The following is a 22,931-nucleotide window of genomic DNA, read 5'->3' as shown; positions in this document are numbered from 1 at the left end:
GGGCGCCGGGCCGGCGCCGCCGCACAGGCGCGTACGGCCGCGCATGCCGCAGAGCCACGCCGCGTGTGCGGAGCCTCGGCCGTGCTTTGCGGGTGGGGAGCGGAGCGCTGGCGGGAAGGGGGCCCAGCGCCGGCTGTGCCACCGGCCTCCCCGGCCTCCCGCTCCCCCCCGGCTCACACGGGCCGGTGGCTGTGGCCTTTCCCGCCGCTCTCCGTGCGTGATCCCTAGGCTGCCCCTACCGCGGCGGCGGGAGGCGCCAACCGAGCCAGGAGAAACCACCCGCCGCCGCCCGTAGGCCTTCGGGCCGCCGCCCCGCCCCGCTCCCGGCCGGCGGGGCCCCTCGAGGCCGCCGCTCTCGGCCTCGGCCCGCCGCCTCGGGGGGACGCCCGGCCGGCGGCCCTGAGGGGAGCGGGCGGCGGCGCGACCCTGGCCCCGGTGCCCGCCGCCATCTTCCCGCGCCGCCGCGATGGCCAGCGTCTCCTACCACATCTCCAGCCTGCTGGAGAAGATGACCTCCGCCGACAAGGACTTCAGGTGCGGGGGCACGGGCTGCAGCCACCTGGGAGCAGCGCCTTGGGCCCCGGGGGGGCTGCACGGGCGGGGGGCTTCCCGCTGGGAGGCCCCTGCGCGCTTTTGGGGGGTCCGTTCACACTGGAAGCCCCCCGCCCCACTGGGGGGTGTCCCTTCGCACTTTGAGGGAGTCCTTTGGCACTTTCGGGAGTCCCCTCCCCCTGGAACCTCCCCGTCCCATGGGGAGGGTGTCCCTTCGCACTTTGGGGGGGTCTCTTCCCACTAGACGCCCCCCGCACCACTGAGAGGGGGGGGTCCCTTCGCACTGGAGGGACCCTGTTCCTCAGGAGCAGGCACGGTACCTCCACCCTTCCGGCAGGTAGATCCCAACAGTTGGTGTTCAGAGTGTTTCTATATCAGAATTAGTTATTTACAGTATTTCAATCTAACTGTTCTTCTGGCTGCGGGGGTGTGGTGTGGAGAGACCCACCACCTTCCCCTGCCTTGCCTAGATCGCTGTGTAATGGAAGGGAGCGAGCAAAGTGGAAGGGGAAATAAAAGTCCTGTCAGCTGGATTTAAATTCTGGCTTCTTTTGCAAATTAAGAACGTTGTAGCAAAAATGCTGAAATATTTCTTAGCTTGTTTTTCTGCTAGAGTGGGATGGTCAGTGCATTAAAAAGTCTGGGAGACACTAGTGTGAGAAGCTGTGCCACCCATGTGATGGATGCTGCAGATACTGGCTGTGCTCAGATTGCTTTAAGAACTGTTTCCATGCAATGGGAAAACAAGCCTCCCTAGCCAAACTGATTCTTTTATTTTCTTTGGTTATGTCCTCAGAAAATTTTGATATCTTTTTAGGTTTGGGGCCAGTGACTTGGATTCTTAAGGTGCTTTGTAATAAATTGTTTAAGTGTGAAAGATTTCAACCATGAGCATATCAATCTCTCAGTATCGATCTGGAAGATGGCATTTGTGCCAGACTTGGTATTTCGAGGTCTTTTAGAAGAGAGGGGTTAGTGGTACCCTAGAAGTAGGTTGATTTTTGCAGAGGCTGCTGATGGTTTTTCTGATGTTAAAATCGGTACTTTTTAAAGAATGTTCAATGGTGGTGTTACCGAAATCTCGGAATGAAGAACTTATCGACACCAATGTGATGTAGATAAGTAGACACTTCAAACCAGATGTGCCCAACACAGGCACGTTACAGAGGTATTCCAAAGCCATTTCCTCCTAGCATACGGTCAAATGTGAGCTTGTGTCTGTCTTCAGTTGCATGAGTGTTATAGGACCAGGTTTCATGTGCTTTCCTCTTATAAATGCACCTGTGTGCCCATTTCCAAAGGCCTGTGGGCAGGATGGCAGCAGGTAACAAGTCCAAAGCTGGATGTGCTGCCGCAGAAGACTCTGCTCAGCCCGTGGCCATAATTGGTCATGCTTGCAAGTACAGCTTAATAACTCTCAGAAAATCAAAATTACTTTGCATGTTGTTAGCATTATAGGGCAAAGTCCCTCTGTTTTTCTCATTTGGGCTTTTGGGCTGGCTATCTAACGCCACAGCAGTCCCTCATTCCAGATGTACCTGGTTGCTGCTCAGGAACGGGCTTGCAGATTGAAGACACAACTGTTGCCCTGGTACACGAGGGCTGTTACATGCTGAATGAATTACATCAGAGCCTAATTTAAGGCGGAGGTGTCCTTTGGTAAACGAGAGTGAAGAGCTGCTCTGTGGTTCCACGTAGACATCCATCACTGTGCTGGGGCTAACATTAGGAAGCAGCTAATATATGATAGCCACACTTCTATTTCTCAGAACCTTAGACTTCTGTACTAGCACCTCTTACATTTCTTTCTCCCAGGAAAATAGATACTTTCCAGAACTTCTCAATATCCATTTTGACATTGTCCCTGTTAGAAAAATATATTGGCTAATAGTCAGCTGGGAGTTTGTTTTTCCTTCTAAGCTGGAATGATAAATACTTGCTTGGTTTTGTGCATAGCAGTCTAAATACAGCCTAGGGAACTTCCAAGGTATAGTTTGCATGGAATCATGGCTTTATTTTTCATTTTTGAGCTTGATAGGCTTTATCTATGCGTGAGATAATACTATCAGAGCTAAATAAGCCAGGAAGAACAGAGCCAGGTGCATGCTTAGACCCTAGACTGATTTTCCTAGGCTGGGCAATTGGTGAAAAAAACCCCACAGTGTTTTTTTCTAGCATAGTTAACCATCTTGATTTAGTCACTAGAAAAAAATACACAAGCTGGGTGCCAGTTTTAGAGTTTTAGTTTACCCCATCCCTGTCGTGTATTTTAAGTAGCATAGAGAATGTATATTTCTCATTTTCACAGATTCCTAGGCTAAAGCCTTTTCACCAGCTACCTCTACCTGAGTTTTCTGCTTGTAAGATAGTAATAAATCTTTACAGTGTCTGGAAAGATAAGGTAAGATACTCTTTGAAAGTGTGTTCTCATACGAGGAGTAATTGCCAAGTTTCATTTTCCAAAGTGATGTGAAGGAAAAGCATTTGTGTCTGTGTATCAGCCAATCCACTTTTGCTATATGATCTTTCAGGTTTATGGCCACTAACGACCTGATGATGGAACTACAGAAAGATTCAATAAAACTAGATGAAGACAGCGAGAAAAAAGTTGTGAAAATGCTTTTGAAATTGCTGGAGGACAAGAATGGGGAAGTACAGAACCTTGCTGTCAAGTGGTAAGAGCCTTGGCAGTACTTGCCATATTCCTTGGCAATAGTAAAGCTGTGACACACTGTGGAGAGGATGTTAGAGCAGAGCCTGGCCCTGCGGCACTGGCACCTTACTCGAACCTCCCTTTGTGTAGGGGCTTTCCCTCATGCCAGGCATGACATTTGCTTTTCCTGTTGACGTTCAGAAAGGATAAGCATGCAGATGTCTTTGTAGAAGCAGTAGGTGATTTTGGGAGTAGTTCACTGTTTATGTTATGAATCTTACCACATTAATAGTAGCGTGCCTAAGATTTCATTTCTTCAGAGAGAAGCCCAGTTTAAAATTTTGATCACCGAGTCCCTCAGCTTTCTTGGGCTTTGAAATCCGGTGCTGAATTGCCCAGTGGTCCTATCTTTGGTAGAGATGGTACTAAACATGTATAGCCCTTCAAAAATCGCATTTGAATTTCGGGTCCGAATCCTGCTCTTCAAGGGCATTTTCATTAAAGTTTATAATGCACTCAGGTTTTTTCTCTGCTTTCACTCCCAAGTGTAACCTGTGCAGTTGCTTTGCCTTTGACCATTTTAGTATTTTTTTAATCCAAATGAAAAAGGTAGAAGGTTCCTTTATTACTGAATCACCTGATGAAGTGATCCTGCTGCTGGCATAGTCTTTTCTGTCTTTTTCCCCCAGCACGTCTAAATGGGAGTGTTCATTGTAGAAATGAAATTGAATGGGTCAGTTCATGCACAGGGCTCCAGAAAGGTGGGCCATTTAGAGACAACTTTGGGTTCCTGTTTTTTCCTACTGTGGATCTTATTCACGTTCCCTTCTTTATAACCATATACTGCTTCTGTCCCTGAACTTTCCCTGTGACCTTTGGCCCTTTCTTTCTGACTCCCACTGTCTTGACTTTTTCTGGCTCTGTTCCTGTGTCTGCCTGCTTTGGGTTTGTTTATTCTGTTTAAGGCAAAACGGTTGGACACTGAACAGAGCACAGATGTCTTTGTCTGCTTATCTGTGGTTGTGTTAGCAATGAGTCCATACTCATTACAATCTCTCATTCATCCAGAGTGTGATAATGAGAAGGCCTCAAAATGGAACCAGTAATATTTTCATTTCATACTTACGGAAGTACTTCTAACACTTAATGTCCAGTCAGTTTCTCCCAGCCAGATGGCAGGGATCTCTAAGCAGTGTGATGGTTTGAGGGCACTGGCAGTTGGATTAGGCCCAAGTGTGGATCTGTGCAGCCCACATCAGGATTCAGTAGTGAGTTAGGAAACTAATGAAAGGTCTTGCAGTTGATTTTATTATCTGAAACTATGATCTTACTTCAGAGGATAGTTGAAATCAAACTTCACACCCAAAAAGCTCACAGATTTGAAATCCCTACAAAAACTTGCCCTGTTTCCGATTCTGTAATTTTTTTTTTTAATTTTTTATTTTATTTAGGTGAGTTCCTCAGCTTCTCTGTGCCTCAGTGCCGCTGCCTGTAAAGTAGGGATAACTATCAGTTCTTTTCTGCATGTTGAGGTGTAAGATTGAACACTACTTGCACTTGCACAAAGTCTTATTATTTAGTATTTTCTAATTCTTGTATTTCAGAGTAGCTACTCAGACAAGACTTGTCTGAGTCTTGTCTTAAACAGCTATTCTTGTCCCGATCATTGAGTTTAGGAATGGTCTTATACGGAATAGACTGTGAGTTTGCTTCGTGTACTCTGGAAAACACTGTGCATATACAGTGTTTGTTAAGCATGCTGTTAGGGTTAATTGTGGTGTGTCAGGAGGCAGACAGCTACCTGTGCATAGGTGTTCCATACAGTTTGCATTACTGGAGCTATGCCAAAATGAAGAGAGAAAAAGAAGACAGAAAATGTATTTTTGTACAAGGATTTTATAAACTATGTTCTTCAATAAACATTATAGAGTACACTAGCACCGTGTCTTTTCATACAAACTCGTAAGAAAACATAAATCATCAAGGCCAATGTTTTGACAGTTCTGTTGAGCTCCCACTGAAGTCAGAGACTTTTACCACTGAACTTCTCCTATGTGTAAACTAAAGTGAAAGAAATGTATGTTGAAAGCCCTACATTTCTCTCTGTCTCTTTTTGTACTCTATAGGCAACTTATAGCCTTTCATTTTGAGCTATGTGGACATGTAGCACTGATGTTAGTCCCCAGGGATCAGTGGCTGTGCCCTAGTATTATGCAGCATACAGAGCCAAAACCTCTAGTTCCTTTTTTTGTATAACAGGTAAAAAGAAGAAAAAAATAACCACCCACAAGCCTCCAAAGGGGCAAATTAGTCCTCCCCTCCATTTTCTATTTTCACTTGGCCATGTGGACAGCCTACTGAGAGAGAGGGGAAAAAAAAAACAAACAACTGTGAAACCTTCAGGATTTTTGCTCCGGAACACGAGCATGGTGATTTTTACAACTCTAGAACTCTGTTTAGGAAAACAGTTGCGCTGCACATGAATCACAGGGAGCTGTTCAATTCTCATATGTTTTTTTAAACAAAAGGAAAAAAAATCTATATTATTCAGTTCAAATCATTTAATATTGACTAGTCCCCACAAGAAAGGTAACAAGGAAGCAGTGACTAACATTTTGCACCTGGTGCAGAATATTAGAGCACAGCCACATCACTGCTACAGCAAGGAGCTGCTTCTCTGCAGGGTGATGCTGACTCATGAGAAACAGAAAAGAACCTATAGCATGTCAGGAATCCCTGTGCAGGCCCAGATCCTTCCAAAGCCAAGTTTCTGGATTTGGCCATGAAGAATTACCTGGGGACATGACAAGAGCTGCAGGATAGCGTTGGTTGATAACGATGTTTTGCTAATATTTGCACTTGGGGCTGAGCTGCCTTTAAGGAGAAGTGAGCCTGAGCATCCCTTCTGATGGTGGAAAGCATCACTCTTCTTCTTCATTCTGACTGGCTTTTCTTCCCACAGTCTGGGCCCACTGGTTGGCAAAGTGAAGGAGTACCAGGTGGAAACCATTGTGGATACGCTGTGCACAAACATGTTGTCAGACAAGGAACAGCTGCGAGATATCTCCAGCATTGGACTGAAAACAGTCATCTCTGAGCTGCCACCAGCTTCTACCGGTAACATGTCTGTCCTTGTTTGCCAGACTGAGGCAACAGGGAATCATGGCTTTTGGGAAACAGGAAAACTTGTAGCTCAGAGTCTAAAAGTTACAGATTCCTTATTCACCTGCTAGAGGACAGCTAATGAAATAAGGAGGAGAGATAGTAGAAGCTCAGACACCAATGTGATTAAAGCTGGGATGAAACAAAAATGTGAGCTGGTCACCCTGAGGATACTTAAGTCTGAAACTGCATCTGAGTTCATGGAGCAATCCATTTCTGTCTACAGCAGTCCTAAAGCATGTGGTGTGCATCACAATACTGCTGTTTGGGCAGTCTGGCAGGGCTGTTCATCTCCATGTCAGCCGTGCCACTACTCTCTGCGATCTCAGCAGTGCCAGCACTGCACCACCTTCTGTCTGCAGCCTGGCTGGGCCAAGACTTCTGACTGCCACAGCTACCCTGGCTGGCTGCTTCTCCTGCTTTTGGAACTACGTATTCCAAAAATGCAGCAGCTATTCAGGAGATATCTGAGACTCCCAGAGATTTAAGTTTCCTCTGCAGCTATCTCATGTATCTGTTGTTCCTTCATGGTGGGTGGCCATGGCAGTGCTGCCAGGCTGCTGGATTTTAGATTGGGAGGAGAACTAAAATTAATATGCATATACTTGCTGAATTCCTCTCTTAATTTTGCAAAATGTTAAGCTCTTGTGAGCCTTCCTTTCAGAATCCTTCATTTAACATAAATCACATGAACTGGAACCGTTTTAGGGTAGCATCAGATAAGTCATCTCCTTAAGGGTTGAGATTGACACTGTATAGGTAGAAGGCAGCAAAAGCAGTGTGGGTGTGTTGCAAAGTGGAGAGGCTGGACATCTCCCCCTGTGCTTTCTTCACCCTAAGCCCCACTCCATGTGGTTGCTGTTGCTGTGGTGCTGTCTGGAGCAAAGGGAAGGTTTGAAATAATAGTCCAAGAAACAGCATGCACTTGAGGCAGACTCTCAGTGTTGTACAGCAGTTAATGATGCTCCTAGGATGTTCCACTTCTGCTGTCTCTGTTGCATCACAGAGGCTGTTCAGAAAGGTGTGGGAAGCAATTGTCCCTTTCTTTGAAAGTTTTGTGGAATTTGAAACTGCTTGTGCTTTGTACTGAACCAACTGGGAGAAATCCCACAACAGAAATCAGTGCTGAGACAGGCACACCCCAGCATGAGGACTAAACTGGTATCGAGACTTTGATCTGGACTGTAGGAGATTGAGGTTCTGGACTGTATTTGTAATTTCAACACGTTCTGGAACCTGGGTAATATATATATGGATTTATCTAGTTCTAATCTTAAATTTCATCATGGAGCTGAGAAACGGTTTCTGCCAAGACTGCTCTTCCTATCAAGAAAACCTCAATTTGTTAAAACTGAACATTTTCAAGTTAAAAATGGGAGAAAACATGCCACCTAGCTCTTCCGCATCACGTGGATCTGGGAGCTGCCTGTGAGACAGCCAGGGCGTTTTAGGGTAAAAAACACTCTCCAAGAAGAGAAGCTTCTTCCAAGCAGTTAATGCATCATACTGCAGAGGGAGATACCTCACTGTTTGCAGTGTGTATCCACTATCTCAACAAAAGCTAGTTGACTGCTGTTCTAGTTAGGTCTCCCAGTGGTGATTTATTTTTTTAAGGTAGGAGGATTGTATGGTTCTTAGCAGTAAAAAGACTTCTTTTTAACTGACAGTGGAGAAAAATCTCTCTTGCAGGCTCCACCATGACAGCAAATGTGTGCAAAAAGATCACAGCCCAGCTGACAGGAGCCATTGGCAAGCAGGAGGATGTATCTGTGCAGCTGGAGGCTCTTGACATCCTGTCAGATATGCTGAGCAGGTACCAAAGGATTTTCTTCTTACAGCTATGTATGGCAGGGGGCTGTATGTATGTGTTTGCTTTTGACTTCTCTATTTCCCTAATCCTACTATGAGGACTTAAAAATAAAGGATTTGGGTTGGCTGCCACTGGGGAATATCTCTGCAGAGCAGATGCCCCAGCAGGGATGAGAAATGACACGCTGAGCCTTTCTGTGCTTGGGAATAGCAGTAACATTGGTGATGGATCCCACAGAGGCACAGTTCAAACAAATGTAGGGAGGGAGAGGGCAAGGCAGGGAAGTTTATTTTAGCCCTGTGATCTGGTCACACGTGCATTTTTTTTCCAGCTGCCTCTTTCTCTTGTTACATAAGTCAGAGTGACAGTGTCATGTGTCAACTGCATGCAGGAAATTCTTGGCAAACCCCCAGGTCATCCAGAAGGACACAGCCAAAATCAAACTCCTCTGTGATGGAGAAAATAACCTCTCCCTGTGTTTTACAGAACAAGTCAGTGTTCAGACCAAAATGCCAAACCCACCCTTTTCCTCTCCCTCCCCACAATACGCATGAAGTCTTCATAGCTGAAGGATTTTTACATTTTTTGCTGGCAAGAGGGCTTTTTCTTTGAGGCTTTGACTTTAAACTTCTGCCTTGTTCTGTTGATTGCAGACTAGGGGGAACACTCTACTCTTTCCACGCCTCCATCCTGAACTGCCTCCTACCCCAGCTGACAAGCCCCAGGCTGGCAGTACGTAAAAGGGCCATCATTGCCTTGGGTCATCTTGTCTTGACCTGCAGCGGAAACATCTTCTCAGAGCTTACAGAGCATCTGCTTTCTGAGCTGAAGAGGAATGAGTCTACTTCGACTACCAGGACGTACATTCAGTGTGTCGCTGGCATCAGCAGGCAGGCTGGACACCGTGTAGGTAGGATGAGCAACTTGAAGTGACACTGAGAAACTTGCATGCATTTTAGAGCAGCTCCTTTTAGTAATAAGCCTGCTCACTTTGTTCCTAACATGTTAGTGGCTTGTGCTTTGTGACTCCCTCTGCGGTCCTGACTTAGCTCTCTGATCTCCACTTGGAAGGGAGGAGACACCAGAGTAACTCTCTGGCTGCCCTTGTGCAGTGATTTCATCTCAAGGTCTTGTGGCGCTTCCCTGGTCTGAATTAACACCTCTGTGAATTAGGTCCGTGAATTCACCCCACTTGAAACGAGAGGAGAAATGGAGGGCAGCATATTGTATTACTTTTCTAAAAGATCTGACAGAGCTGAGATTAGGTCCTAGAAGATCTCTTATCACAGCTCTTTTTGTAACTGAAATGCCCACAAGGGTCTGAAGACAGGGAGCAGGGGTCATCTGTTGAAAACCCTCGCAAGACTGGTCTTTGGTGAGCTGCTGGCTCCTTGCCCATGAGGTCCAGGGGAGGCACGCTCTGCCAGGCACACAAAGGAAGTGGAAGATGGTGAGCTTGGTGAGCTGTTAGCTGCTTGGATGAGTGAAGGCTGGAATGTTTGTTCACCATTGCTTACTTTGTCTTTCCCAGGAGAACATCTGGAGAAGATAGTTCCTCTGATTGTTCAGTACTGTAATGTGGAAGATGATGAGCTGAGAGAGTACTGCTTTCAGGCCTTTGAGTCTTTTGTGAGAAGGTGTGTGCCTGTGTGCCATCCTGTGCATCAGTGTCCTCCTAGTGTAAATTATCTGTATGTTCAGCATCCAGGGTTGAGTGTCTTCCTACATGCATTCCTGTTGGGAAAGACAGTTTGCAAATGAAATCTCCACATGCAGAGTTGGGCATGAGTTACGAGATGTTTTACCTCAATGTGTGAGAGTGTTTCTGTATTGGTTTTGCAGGAGTGGGAGTTTTCCTTGTCCTTGGAGAATTCCTCAGCAAGAGGGAACTGCCTCGCTCCTGGTGCGTGAAGGGAGTGGGAGGCAGGAAGGGGGCTCAGGCAGAAGAGCTGCCGAGCTGCAGCTCTGTTGTTGTTTGGTCAAATGTTTACTGCTTGTCTTGGAAAAGGAGCTCTGCAGAGCTGCTGAGGTTTTCTGTCATGAAGGAAGGCTTCAGCCAGGTGGTAAAGGCAATTTATTTAATTTTTTTTCCTTACAGAAATCACTGCATCCTCCCCAGGGGAATGTGGTCTTGCTTCATGCACAGCAGGAAGGAGCAGCTCGGGTTTAACTCACGTTAGGAAAATGTTCATACAGTCTGTGAGGCATTTTGGGATCCTTTTGAGATTAATTATATTATTTTGATATTTAAAATAGCTTGGTCTTCAATTTATTAACTCTTAGGATTTTTATTTGTCATGATAGGTGCCCAAAGGAAATCGACCCTCATATCCCTAATGTGATGGGGTTATGTTTGAAGTACATCACCTTTGACCCAAACTACAACTATGATAACGAGGAGGAAGAGATGATGGAAACTGAAAATGGGGAGGATGAAGAGCAAGGTGCCTGCTAGTGAGGATGACTGTGCTCAGCAGAACACTGGGTTAACATTTCTCCCCTTCCTGCTTTCTCACCCTCTGTGATGTTACTTTTCAGATCTGCTTCAAGACAGTCAGTTCTTTTAAATGGCTTATTTTAATTTGCCAATGGTAATAACATAGCTGTATGTCCAAAGTTCCAGCAGTAACTCAGTTTGGTTTTAGGTTTTTTTCTGACAAGATCCTCAGATCTCTGCCTGTCTTAGGCAACACTGAAAACACTGAAACTTGAAATCTGAACTCGCTTAGTGGAGGGCTAGACCAAAGAAGCACTGTTCTTCCTGTGCCTGCTGACTGCAGGAGTTCCTTGGAGCACACCCAACAAGCAGCCAGGCTTACCTCTCTGTTTACTAGGCTGTTTTCCACACATACACATTGTTCCTGAGCACAACAGCCAGTCGAGGCTTGCTTTGCAGTCACTTGGGGGCTCCCGAGCCTGTAATTCTGCACTTGTGCCCGTTTGCAAGGCTGGTTCCTTGTTTCTGCCGGAAGATGTATATGCTTAACTGCTATTTTCAGTGAAAGCCTGCAATTTTGGTGTAACAGTTTTAGGGCAACTTAACAGCCTACAAACATAGTAGCTGCTCAATTACATTTTTACCTTAAGGTAGATATTTTTTTACTACTTTGTATCAGAAAAGAGCAAAGTTACAGTCCCGAACACTTCAGAGTGCTACCATTAAAAGGTCTTGGTCCACCACTGAAAACATCTTGGAAATCAGTGAGTGTTAGCTGTCTTCAAAAGACGTCTTTCATTTATTTTCTGAATTGTGTTTACTTTGAGGTGAATGTTGAGCCTTGGTCAGCCTCTTAACTATAGACAGTATTTCATAATGTGTCTCATTCTGTTTATAGCCACATATAGCGTGACAGCTAAAAGCCAAGTTAGAACAAGTTCCTTGGAAGGAAGGCATTTGTTTACTTTCATGCTAATTGCAGTAAGATCCTGTCCAGGATTGGAGAATATGTTAATTGTTCTGCTAATAACATAGTAAATTGTTATGCTGTTTTGTGCCATTCAGGAATTGCTAAGACAAATATTTAAGTATTTCTGGCTTTAAAATCTGGGAACCTCAGTCTCCCTTCAGAACAAAAGCCTTGATGCCCGAGTTGAAGTGGCCAGTGAGGGTAGTAACAGTCAGGTTTATTCTCCAGCAGCTCTTGGAACAGAAGAATCTGACACAGGGCAGCCCTGGGTCATATTGGCTAGTAATGATGTCTGTAGGGACAGGCTATTCTGGATGGTTTCATGTTCCCAGATATGTGTGAGTTACTGGCATCTCTCTGTCCATTCAGCTGGGGAGGGAAGCTCTGAGGATCAAGTGGTCCTCTAGCTCTGGTTTTCTCCTAATGGTGCACCTTGCTTTCCCTTGTCGTCTTTCCAGAAAGCGATGATGAGTACAGTGACGATGATGACATCAGCTGGAAAGTCCGCAGGTCTGCAGCGAAGTGCCTCGAGGCCATTGTCAGCAGCAGGCATGACCTCCTTCAGGACTTCTACAAAACTCTTTCCCCAGTCTTGATAAGCAGATTCAAAGAGAGGGAGGAGAACGTCAAAGCTGACATCTTCAGTGCTTATATCTCCTTGCTGAAGCAAACGCTGCCCATCCAGAGCTGGCTGCATGCTTCAGATGCCTCTGGCAAAGATGATGTTCCCTTGACAATGCTTCAGAACCAGGTGCGTGAGAAGATGGCAGGCTGGGTTAAATCAGAAGGCAATGAAGTCGGTACCACGCCACTGATGAATATGCCTAGTAGTTAAGCTTGAGAACAGAGCTAACTGAAGGAGCCCTTGGGCATGCAGATCCTGAGGACTGACTGTTTGCTGTTTGTCCCCCACTGTTCTCAGAGAGCGTGCGCTAAGCTGTTGCAGGAGCACTGAGGTGTAACCTGCACTGCTCCCCCTCCGCTGGCCTCTGGCACATGTTTGCAGACTGTGTATGAGACAGGTCAGCCTTTGGGTGAAGCATCAGTCTGTTCTACAGTTACTCCAGCTGCTGCTCAGGAAATGCATTGAATAATTTCTGGTAGAAAGGTACCAGATTAGGCCACTGGAAGCCCTGTAAGGTTTGGACCTGTTTGGTAGGTGCAGCAGAGTACACAACTCTGTTCATTATGGGAGAACAGCCAGTGGCATCCAGGGTAGCTTGCTGTCGTGCATGCTGTCTGTACGTCACTGCTGATCAAACAAACAGTAGTGGAAGTGATTTTTCTGATGCACTGCTTTAATTTAGAAATAGGCTGTAGTAATTACAGCCAGAATAATTTAGCCACACATGCTGATCAGGACCTGCCCAGCCCAGGATCCTTGCTAACACTGTGGTGCACACATGCCATATTAGAAGACAAAAGAAACAGTGGAAATAACCATGTTGTTATAGAATAGCGTGACCATGAGAGCAGCCTTTTCTGGCTGATGCTACTACTGACTGGTGAGTCTCTGAAGCAGGAGGATTAGAATCCCTGCCAAAATATAATTACTTCACTGATTAATCATCCTATATGTGTGAGATATTTATGTAAATAACTTGCACCTCCGCCCTGTGGTTCATTTTTTGATTTCACTGGAACTTTTTTTTATTTCACTGGAACACTGGCAGGGTTTCCTGAATTTTAAGTAACAGTGATGGGGCTAGATCCTTAAACAGCAGACGAGGAAGGAATCATAAAACTCTAAGCTCCTTTAGCAGTGTGTCCTGGTCTGATCATTTTGTTGCGTTTCTTTAAGTGCCTGTATTAGGGGATAACACCAACTTCATGAAGGGCTGCTTAGAATTCTGTTTGTAGAATATGGAAAAGAAGAATAACATCCCCTCCCACTCTTCTGTTCATGTATCTTTTCTTCACGTGCACTGTCTTGTAATCTATCCCAAGTCTGTTCTCCTCTGGTGAACAGGTGCACTGTGTCTTGCTGTCTGCCTGGTAGTTCTCTTGCTGTACTGTTAGTGCTTCTGGCTCAGCTGAGGAAGCAGCTTTGGTAGCATGGGTTGGTGCCCTGGAAGCTGGGATGACTCATGTTTCTTTACTGCAGGTCCCCAACATCGTCAAGGCCTTGCACAAGCAGCTGAAGGAAAAGAGCATCAAATCAAGACAGGGTTGTTTAAGCCTCCTGACAGAACTGGCCAATGTTCTCCCTGGTTGCCTGGCAGATCACATCCCTGCACTTGTCCCTGGTAAACTTGTCTGTGGGCTGAGGGCGAAGGATCCATTCCATGCTCAATACATTCCTAACATGTATGCTCCTTGCCTACACGTTCCAGTTTTATTCCTGTGTATTATTCTGCTCAGCATCAGGACATACATATCCAGTTCTGCTCTGTGTTGATGTGCTAAACAGCTCCCAGATCATTCGTGGCTTCTGTCTACACCTGAAAGCCAGGATAATAATATCAAGTTCATTTCCACAGCCCCCTGAAGGATGCTTTTAGCAGGGCCTATTCCAACCTGCTTTGAAACTGGCTGGAATAATGTGGTAGCCTGCTGCAATCAGTAACACAAGTGTCATTATTATTTTTTTTTTTACAAAATGCAGTGGCATTTAAAAAAATTATTTGTATTGGCTGATTAAATAATTTGCACCACTCTTTTTCTCTGAGCTTTCCTGCCTATAGTCTCATGAAGCATCCCACAGCTGAAGGCCTCGTAATACTAAGGTCCTGCTTTTGCTTTTGGTGTGACTGTACACTAAATATAAAAAAAGTCTCCTGTGATTGTCCCTGGGCCACATACATGCACCTCCCTCTTTGGAAAAAGACATTCAAACCAAGAGCCAGGCATGACTTCAGGGGTGGCAAGCAGTGTTGTTGTAAATATTTCTCAGTAAGTCTTCTAGGAAACATAAATATGTGCCACAGAAACTGGACTTGGAAGTATAGCCCTTCTGCAAAGGCAGTCCATCTTTAATGGTCCACCATTATGTTCAAACAACACTAACACAGATGTAAAACTAGATAAACGTAGAGCCCTGCTTTCTTTTTTTTTAAGACTTTCAACAGAAGAATGAAAGAAAAACTCAACAAGGGGCATTTCTGCTGCCCAGAGTGCCTGTTGTTGAGACTAGGCTTTCCCAGTCTTATTTCCGTGCCATTTTGTCATGCTTAGTTGCACTTGACTAACCATCCCTTCTCGTCTCAGCCCGGGATGACTTCGAATTAACTTCCTAAGTTTTTGTAGCCAGCCATCCAGGACTGCTAGAAAGACCAGTTATGTCTGAATTGCTGCTTCCTGGAAAGCAGAAAGATGGCAAGGAGAGTAGCTCTCTCTAATGTATCTTTTGGGTGGGGAGAGGAAAGAAAGAAAACTGATTCCAATTGCGTCCTTCTTTGAGGGGGAGGGAGGTGTGATAAAAAACCATTTGATTAAATAAGACAGCAGTCATTCTTGTGGCTTCTGCACAGGTATTGTTTTCTCCTTGGCCGATAAATCCAGCTCCTCCAACATGAGGATCGATACGCTGTCTTTCCTTCATGTTCTTCTTTGCAACCACCAGCCAGAGGTATTTCATCCTCATATCAAAAGCCTGGTACCTCCTGTTGTGACCTGTATCGGAGACCCCTTTTATAAGATCACTTCAGAAGCTCTGCTGGTCACTCAGCAACTTGTGAAAGTTATCAGGCCTTTGGACAAATCTTGCAGTTTTGATGCCAAGCCCTATGTGAAGGACCTTTTCCCCGCTACTCTGAAGCGGCTGAAGGCAGCTGACATCGACCAGGAGGTGAAAGAGCGTGCTATCTCCTGCATGGGACAGATTATTTACAATCTGGGAGACCACTTAAGCACTGATCTCCAGCCAACCTTGAAGATATTTCTGGAGAGGCTCAAAAATGAAATTACCAGATTGACAACAGTCAAAGCATTAACCTTAATTGCTAGCTCTCCACTGAAAATAGATTTGAGACCCATTCTGGGAGAAGGTTTCCCCATTCTAGCCTCCTTCCTGAGAAAGAATCAACGTGCCTTGAAACTGAGCACTCTGACTGCTCTGGATATTCTGGTGAAGAACTACAGTGACAGCCTCAAGCCTGCCATGATAGAGTCTGTCCTAACGGAGCTCCCCGCTTTAATTACTGAGAATGACATGCATGTTTCGCAGGTGGCTATCGTGTTCCTTACTACTCTGGCTAAGGTTTACCCATCCTGTATCTCTAAGATCAGCGGTTCAGCTCTTGCTGAAGTCTTTCAGCTTGTCCACTCGCCTTTGCTTCAGGGAGGGGCGCTGAATGCCATCATAGACTTCTTCCAGGCTCTGGTTCTGGCAAAGGCGGCCACCATGTGCTACTCAGAGCTGATGAAGCAGCTGACTGCACCTGTTTATTCCTCAGGATTAGCCGGGGCATCACTGACGTTACACAAACAGGCATATTACTCTGTTGCAAAGTGCGTGGCAGCCCTTTCCTCAGCCTGCCCAAAGGAAGCCCCTGTGACTGTGAACCAGTTTATCCAGGATGTAAAAAACCCCAAGTCCAGCTCTGCTGTTAAAGTGCTAGCTTTCCTTTCACTGGCAGAGATAGGGCGCACCATGAACCTCAGTGCTCAGAGAGAACTCAAAACTGTCATCCTGGAGGCATTCACTTCCACCAGCGAAGAGGTGAAATCTGCCGCTTCCTATGCGTTGGGGAATGTCAGTGTTGGGAACCTTAAGGAGTATCTTCCCTTCATGCTGAAAGAGATTGTAACCCAGCCCAAGAGGCAGTACCTCCTGCTGCACTCTCTAAAAGAAGTCATCAGCTCGTCCCCAGCCAATGGCCTCAAACCTTACGTGGAGGATATTTGGGCTCTGCTTTTCAAGCACTGTGAGTGCACAGAGGAAGGGACACGCAATGTGGTGGCTGAGTGCTTGGGGAAGCTGACTCTGGTGAATCCTTCTGAGCTGCTGCCCCGGCTGAAAAAACAGCTGTCATCAGGTAACCAGAAGGGCGACAGTGAGTAAGAGTGGGGAAGTGCCTTCTTTTGCTGGAAAGTCCTCTTGTAAACTGCTAGTGGGCACAACAGGGAGCAAAGCCAGTTGCAGAGGTGAGAAGGAAATGAGAGATCTCTGCAAGGCGGGGATCAGAGGAGCACTGGTTTGCATGGGGGCCAGGAGGATGTTGGGAGCAGGGACCGCACATGGATATTGTGCAGAAGCAAGATTTAAACAAGGAGCTGTTAAGACAAATCCTCCATTTTCTTTATCTCTTCAACACATGTAGTGTGACCAAGAGCAAAATATGTACTACGACGTTGCAGCAATGATTTTGTCTCTTGGTCTTTCACTTTTTTCTTTCCATTTTCACGCAGGCTCTCCACATGCCCGGGGCACGGTGGTAACTGCAATCAAATTCACAATTGCAGACCAGCCTCAGCCTGTTGATGCTCTCCTGAAAGGCTGCATAGGTAGGCTACTACAAACAGCAATGGGAGCTGGGAACATAAGATGTCATTAGCACCTCAGGGATTTTTCACACCTATGTGAACCTCATCTAATCCAGTTAGTTTTTACCTGTGTTTCTCTGCTTTTGGGATTAAAGAGCAACACTATCATGTGAGTCCTTGTTAAATGCTCTGATGTCTTGCTCTTGGGCATGTTCCATTGGTGACAGAGTTTCTTAGGGAACGTAAGTTCCTTCTGCATTTAAACTTACAAATCCAGCATCTCACAACAAGGAGCTTGGAAAATATAACCTACATTAAAAGGTTCTTATGTCTCAGGAGCCTACATCTCAGATCCTGTTGTATAAAATTGGGTCTTCTGTTTCAGAGAAGTCTGAGCAGATGAGATTTGATCAAGAAAAAAACCAAAATCCAACTTCTTTGAATACCAAAGCTTCTGATTACGATGAGGTAGCTAGAATCATGCAATTTGGTTTTATGCTCAAGTGCAGGAAAGTAATGTTTCTTCCTGTCTTGACAGGACATCTTGAATGTCTCTGTTAGACCGTGCCTCTAGAGTTACCTTACCATAGATGCTTTCATAACCAGGTTACCTGAAATACACTGTGATATAATTTTAAAAGACTTCTAAAACACTGCAGCAGGACTGACTGGCGTGTTCTTATTCCACAGGTGACTTCTTAAAAACCCTCCAGGATCCAGACTTGAACGTTCGACGTGTGGCTTTAGCCATGTTTAATTCTGCAGCTCACAACAAACCTTCTTTAATACGAGATTTATTAAGTGCAGTTCTCCCCAGCTTGTATAATGAAACGAAGGTCAGAAGGGAACTCATCCGGGAGGTATGTCATTAGTTCAGCTTGGGTGCAATACGGTTGGTGGCTGTGAAGCTGAGATGTAGATGCCTCCCTGTCTGCTATTAGGTGACAGCTGTATTTTTTTTTCTTTTTTAAGGTAGAAATGGGGCCATTCAAGCACACAGTGGATGATGGCCTTGATGTGAGGAAAGCTGCTTTCGAGTGCATGTACACGCTGCTGGAAAGCTGCCTTGACCGACTGGATATCTACGAGTACCTGAACCATGTGGAGGATGGACTGAAAGATCACTATGACATTCGGGTAGATGTGCCTTAACTGCTGGAGGGTGGTGATGTCCCTGATGTTGTTCATTCTCTGGGGGCCTGGGCTTGAATGGAGCTGACGTCGCCACAGCAGAGTGCCCTTCCCGTGCTGTTTCCTGTTCTCTGCAACAGCTGCAGCCTTTCATCTGACGTTGTCTAGCTCTAGTTTGACCATGGTGGCCTTGAAAATGCAACCCTCATATAGCTGGTTTTATAGGAAATTTAGCAAAGTCTAAAATAATTTCCTTCTGCCTTTAAACTTATGATTGTCACTTGGTCAGTGGGGTCGCTGGCACTGTTGAAAAAAATATAGCTTTGTCATTTTTGAACGGCCTCATAGCATAGTAGGAAGCGTAACATCCTTTTCCTACTATTACTTGATTTACCTCCACTTAGAGGTGGGTACAGCAATGGCATGATCCCGGTGCTGAACACTGCCGTTTCTCTCAAAAGCTGTCAGCCCCGTACAGGCACCACATGCACCTGGGACCAGAGCTCAGCCATGCAACTCCTGTCTGCTGGCTGCCAGTGGCTGCATTTCTGATACCACCCAAGCTCCTGCTGAACCCCTTTGCACAAGTGCAGAGCAGCTCGCCACTGTGCGGGTACTGCACAACACCCTGGGGAGAACAACCACATGGGCTTCAGCAGAGAGGACCCACGCTCAAAGCCTGGGGATCGGAGGGCGCGGTGAAGCAACCTGTTTTATCTTCCCTCCTTTGTCTAGATGCTGACTTTCATCATGTTGGCTCGGCTGTCCACGCTCTGTCCCAATGCTGTGCTGCAGCGGCTCGAGCGACTGATTGAGCCGCTCCGGGCAACGTGCTCCACCAAGGTAAGATCAGGCAGACAGCATGCCCCACCGGGGGTGGGCTGCGCCACAAATCTGCTGCTGCTGTTAGCCTTCTGTTGCTGCTTCTGAGCAGCCTGCTCCCCATACTCCTCCAGCTAGAAAATAATCTGCTGGTCTCCATCTCTGCTGGTGTGCCTCATTCTTTGTGCCTGTACCATCTTTTCTAAATGCCAACCAAAAGTGGTGCTTTGGATCTGTAGGTAAAAGCTGGTTCCGTGAAACAGGAATTTGAAAAGCAGGATGAACTGAAGCGATCCGCCATGAGAGCAGTAGCTGCTCTCCTCACCATCCCTGAAGTAGAGAAAAGTCCAGCGATGGCCGAGTTTTCATCCCAGATCAGATCCAATCCTGAAATGGCATCACTTTTTGAGAGCATTCAGAAAGATTCTGCTTCCCTACCCACCTCAGAGTCAATGGACATGAGCTAAGTAAGATCTGCCTGTTACTCCACCACCTTCCTGCCCTCGCAACGCATTAACTGGGAGACACCACAGACGGGACCAGGAAGGTCATCGCTCTGGTCTCTGCTGCAACAGCCACTTGCAAGTCACTGTCACTGGGCGCCATCAGGAGAAAAGGGCTGGTTCTGGCCGCGTTTGTGAGCATCAGGCGCCTTGCTGAACTGTAATGAGACATGTGAGATAATAAGGGAAGCGCATCCTTATGTAGGGGAGGGGTTGGGAGACAAGTATTCTGATTTTTCAGGGAGTTTTTAAGGAGCGTACAAAGCAATCATAATTGAGTGTGGTTCCATGAAAAATGCAAAGTACTTCCTGAAATATGTCCTTACTGCAGTATAAAGAAAAATTGTTTAAAACATATTTTTTTTAACCACTGCACATGCACTTTCTACCCTGAATTGCCTGAAGAACGTATTTATATTGTTTCACTAAATAATGTGGCTAAAAACAGGAAGTTCTGTCTTTGGTTAGTGATGAGCATCATAACCATAGGCCCTGTTTCAGAAAAGGAGCACTGCATTAGCAGAGCCACAGGAGTTGCATGGGGCAGTGCACTGTCCCACTCCCCAGGCTTTCCACCCAGCGCTGCACTCAGTTCAGGGTTTCTGCAGTGTTTGGGCTATGCGCAGCTATCTTGACCCATTTTTATGGTTTCGACTGCAAAATACCTCAACCAGCTGTCTTCCAATGATTACATGATTGCATTATAGTAACAAACCTTACACTAAGCTTTTTTTTTTTTGCATTTAACACTGGCTTATCTTTCCTGCTTTCAGCAGCTCCATGTTTGTGTTGAGCCACCAACACAAAGGCTGCAGGCCTTTGCAGCAAAGCTGGTGCTCAGTATTGTAGCGTGAGAGCACTAAGAGGTGAGCCAAGAGCCAGAGGTGCGAGCACACAAGCAGCACACTAACCCTTCTATCATGCTCTATAGCAACTGTTGTGTTCAAATCCCGCTTTGCATAGGGGGAAAAAAAGCCTTAAGGAGAGGTAACAGCAAATTAGGTAACAAGGCCACTGTGACGGTTCCTGTAACTATGGAGCTGTAGTGAGCCTTCATTTCTTTCTTTCTAACAGAGTGGTTGATGTGAAAAATATTTATATAGTCCTGTGTGAAAGAATGCCCATTCTGTTTGAGTGGTATAAAAAATAAAAATATACCTGTGGCTGTGTGTGTTCTTGAATTCATTAGCTATCACAGTGATGTTGCAAATTGCTGCCACAAGGCCAACCTGGGACAAGCAGGCTCAGGCAGCAGCTGCACTGGAGCCACACCACAGCCTGCATGTAGGTACCAAGCCACAGCCTTTCCCTTGGCCATTCAAAACATCCACCCGAGTCTGTTTTTTTTACGCTTTATTAAATACATCCTGGATGTAGAAGCTGGTTTATTCATTCTCCTCGCTGCGCAGTCTGGCATTGGGATTGGTGATCTTGATGGCAAGCTGAGCAGCCCTCTCCACAATGATCTTCCGGTTTTTAGAAGACACGTTGTGAGCAATTTCTGCACAGTATGACCTGTCAGAACAGACCGCATGTCAGCTCGGCTCTGACAGCAGCCAAAGCAAAGCACTCCAGAGCCGTCCTGCAGGCAGTGCTCCAGTGTGGCGTCACCACGCAAGAGCCGAGCCACATGCCTGTCTCCTGTTGCCCAGCCCAACCCCAAGCAGGAGCCCCCTCTGTGCCCTCCCATCCACTGCACCACAGAACTAAGGAAACCGAGACAGCTTTTATGCTCTTGAAAGTGAGAGCTTCACTCACCTCCATCCCACCCCGATTGTGCCACCTTTTCACCTACCGACCCAGCACCGTGGGGGCCGGGCAGCACACCCCCCAGTGCAGGCTGCAGAGCTGCCAGTGACCACTCCGCGCAGGGCAGGGCACACGCAGGCCCTGCACACTTACTTGTTGCTCATCATGAGCACTTCCAGCTCTTTCACATTGTGGACCAGGAACTTTCTGAACCCCGTAGGCAGCATGTGCTTTGTCTTCTTGTTGCTGCCATAGCCAATGTTGGGCATCAGGATCTGACCCTTGAACCGCCGGCGAACTCGGTTATCGATACCTCTTGGCTTGCGCCAGTTGCGCTGAAAAAATGCAGAAAACAAAATTTAGCAGTTACAGACTGAGATCAGTCTAAAAACTCAGGCCTCGAGGTAACAGCTGCGGCCAAAACCAATCCCCCAGCAGATCCACTGTGCCGCGTGTTGCAGCACGACCCAGTGTTTCAACACTGACCCCTTCTGCTTTAATTCACCATCAAACCCAAAAGCAACCGCATCCGGCTGGCCCAGAATGCATTTTCTAATGTGCTCCCTAGCACTTTGTACCTTGATCTTGACATAGCGATCGGACTGATGGCGGATGAATTTCTTGGTCCTCTTCTTTACGATCTTAGGTTTCACGAGAGGCCTGAGGGCAGGCATGGTGTCTAAGAGGAACAGAATCGGATGAGAAGGGGAGCCCACGGCACACGCAACGCCCCGTCCCGCTCAGGGCGCGTGTGGCAGGCTACCTTCCGCTCGCGGGCCACTGGGGAGGCTGGCGACGGAATGGGCATTCACCTGCGGCTCTCTCCCTCCCGCCTCCGAAGCTGGACGAGCACAGGGAGCTCTCCAGATGCGATCCAGGGAGGTCAGGCGCTGCCGGGCCGGGCCCGCCCCCGCCGCGTTCCCCAGCCCACAACCCGCCGCCGCCGGCCCCTCCTGCCCTGGCCGCGGCGCGGCGCCCGGGCCCACCGCAGGCGCAGCTCCCGCCGCCCCCCCGCCCCGGGCCGCACGGACCCCGCAATAACGCGCAGAGCGGTAGTTCTGGCGGCCACTCGCCGGCTGCGCCCAGCCGAAACGCCCCGGCGGCCCTCGCCTGCCCCGGCGGCCCCCGGCCCAGCCGCCGCTGTCCCGGCGGACAGAGCGAGGCCAGCCGCAGGCCCCGGGGCCGGGGGGAACCGGGGCGGGCCGGGCGGCGGCCCACGGGGGGCGGATGGCCGCGGATAGGCACTTACCGGGGCCTCGGTGCCGCCGTCCGCCGCTGGCCCCGCCGAGAGAGGGAGGGGCCTCACGCGCAGGGCCTTATGGGACACGGGGGCGGTCCTGCCAGGGCCGTGCGGCGCCGCGCCCGCGCAGGGCGGGCCCCGAGCGCTCGCCGAGCCCCGAGCCGCCGCCGGGCAGGGGGCGCTGGGCGGGCTCCGTCCGTCGGGGAACGTCCCGGGAGAACGGATGGGCGATTCCCTCCCGCTCCGAGCTGTGCCGCTTGGTACTGCGCTGCCAGGACCTGCCCGGCGTCACTCCCGCCAGGCCGCGCGCCCGAGCGCCGCTTCCGCCAGCCCCGCTGAGCGCTCGGGCGCCACCTGGCCGCCTCCGCCCCGCCCCCTCCGGCCGCGGGGCCCCGCCCCTGCCCGAGGCCGCGCCTGGCGGCCGGGGCGCTGCACGGGCCGGGCCGGGCCCGCTCGCTTTCAGCCGGGAGCGGAGATT

General features: G+C 47.8%; 2 protein-coding genes across 4 annotated transcripts; one reads left to right on the top strand and one right to left on the bottom strand.

The window, feature by feature from the left end:
- Positions 1-19: 19 nt before the first annotated feature.
- Positions 20-20,627, top strand: LOC121087727 (cullin-associated NEDD8-dissociated protein 1-like). 3 transcript variants are annotated; one of them, XM_040593069.1, is made up of 15 exons: positions 20-534; positions 3,084-3,227; positions 6,168-6,322; positions 8,057-8,180; positions 8,831-9,087; positions 9,709-9,814; positions 10,482-10,621; positions 12,043-12,335; positions 13,689-13,830; positions 15,055-16,560; positions 16,934-17,029; positions 17,699-17,868; positions 17,981-18,145; positions 18,875-18,982; positions 19,201-20,627. In XM_040593069.1, exons 1-15 carry the CDS (start codon positions 467-469, stop codon positions 19,426-19,428), a joined length of 3,702 nt encoding a protein of 1,233 aa, XP_040449003.1. In that variant the 5' UTR covers positions 20-466; the 3' UTR covers positions 19,429-20,627. The 3 variants fall into 3 exon arrangements, with proteins under 3 accessions (XP_040449003.1, XP_040449004.1, XP_040449005.1); XM_040593070.1 differs by lacking the exon at positions 20-534 and adding an exon at positions 933-2,953; XM_040593071.1 differs by lacking the exon at positions 20-534 and adding an exon at positions 3,895-3,966 and having other exon boundaries at positions 3,113-3,227.
- RPL32 (ribosomal protein L32) lies at positions 20,104-22,592 on the bottom strand. The gene is made up of 4 exons (XM_040593081.1): positions 22,463-22,592; positions 21,792-21,892; positions 21,367-21,548; positions 20,104-20,979 (listed from the first exon to the last, which is right to left on the bottom strand). Exons 2-4 carry the CDS (start codon positions 21,885-21,887, stop codon positions 20,850-20,852), a joined length of 408 nt encoding a protein of 135 aa, XP_040449015.1. The 5' UTR covers positions 21,888-21,892; positions 22,463-22,592; the 3' UTR covers positions 20,104-20,849.
- Positions 22,593-22,931: the final 339 nt, after the last annotated feature.

Source organism: Falco naumanni, chromosome 4 (assembly GCF_017639655.2).
Source record: "Falco naumanni isolate bFalNau1 chromosome 4, bFalNau1.pat, whole genome shotgun sequence".
Taxonomy (NCBI): Eukaryota; Metazoa; Chordata; class Aves; order Falconiformes; family Falconidae; genus Falco; species Falco naumanni.
The sequence above is the reverse complement of the archived record's forward strand: the minus strand, read 5'-3'. Positions and strand labels throughout refer to the sequence as shown.

Coding starts and splice junctions, on each gene's coding strand:
- LOC121087727 (XM_040593069.1), top strand. CDS start 467: ATGGCCAGCGTCTCCTACCACATCTCCAGCCTGCTGGAGAAGATGACC. Junction 12,336..13,688: donor TGACAATGCTTCAGAACCAG/GTGCGTGAGAAG, acceptor TCTTTACTGCAG/GTCCCCAACATCGTCAAGGC. Junction 17,869..17,980: donor GAAGGGAACTCATCCGGGAG/GTATGTCATTAG, acceptor TTCTTTTTTAAG/GTAGAAATGGGGCCATTCAA.
- RPL32 (XM_040593081.1), bottom strand. CDS start 21,887: ATGCCTGCCCTCAGGCCTCTCGTGAAACCTAAGATCGTAAAGAAGAGG. Junction 21,549..21,791: donor ATCGCTATGTCAAGATCAAG/GTACAAAGTGCT, acceptor GCATTTTTTCAG/CGCAACTGGCGCAAGCCAAG. Junction 20,980..21,366: donor GTGCTCATGATGAGCAACAA/GTAAGTGTGCAG, acceptor CTGTTCTGACAG/GTCATACTGTGCAGAAATTG.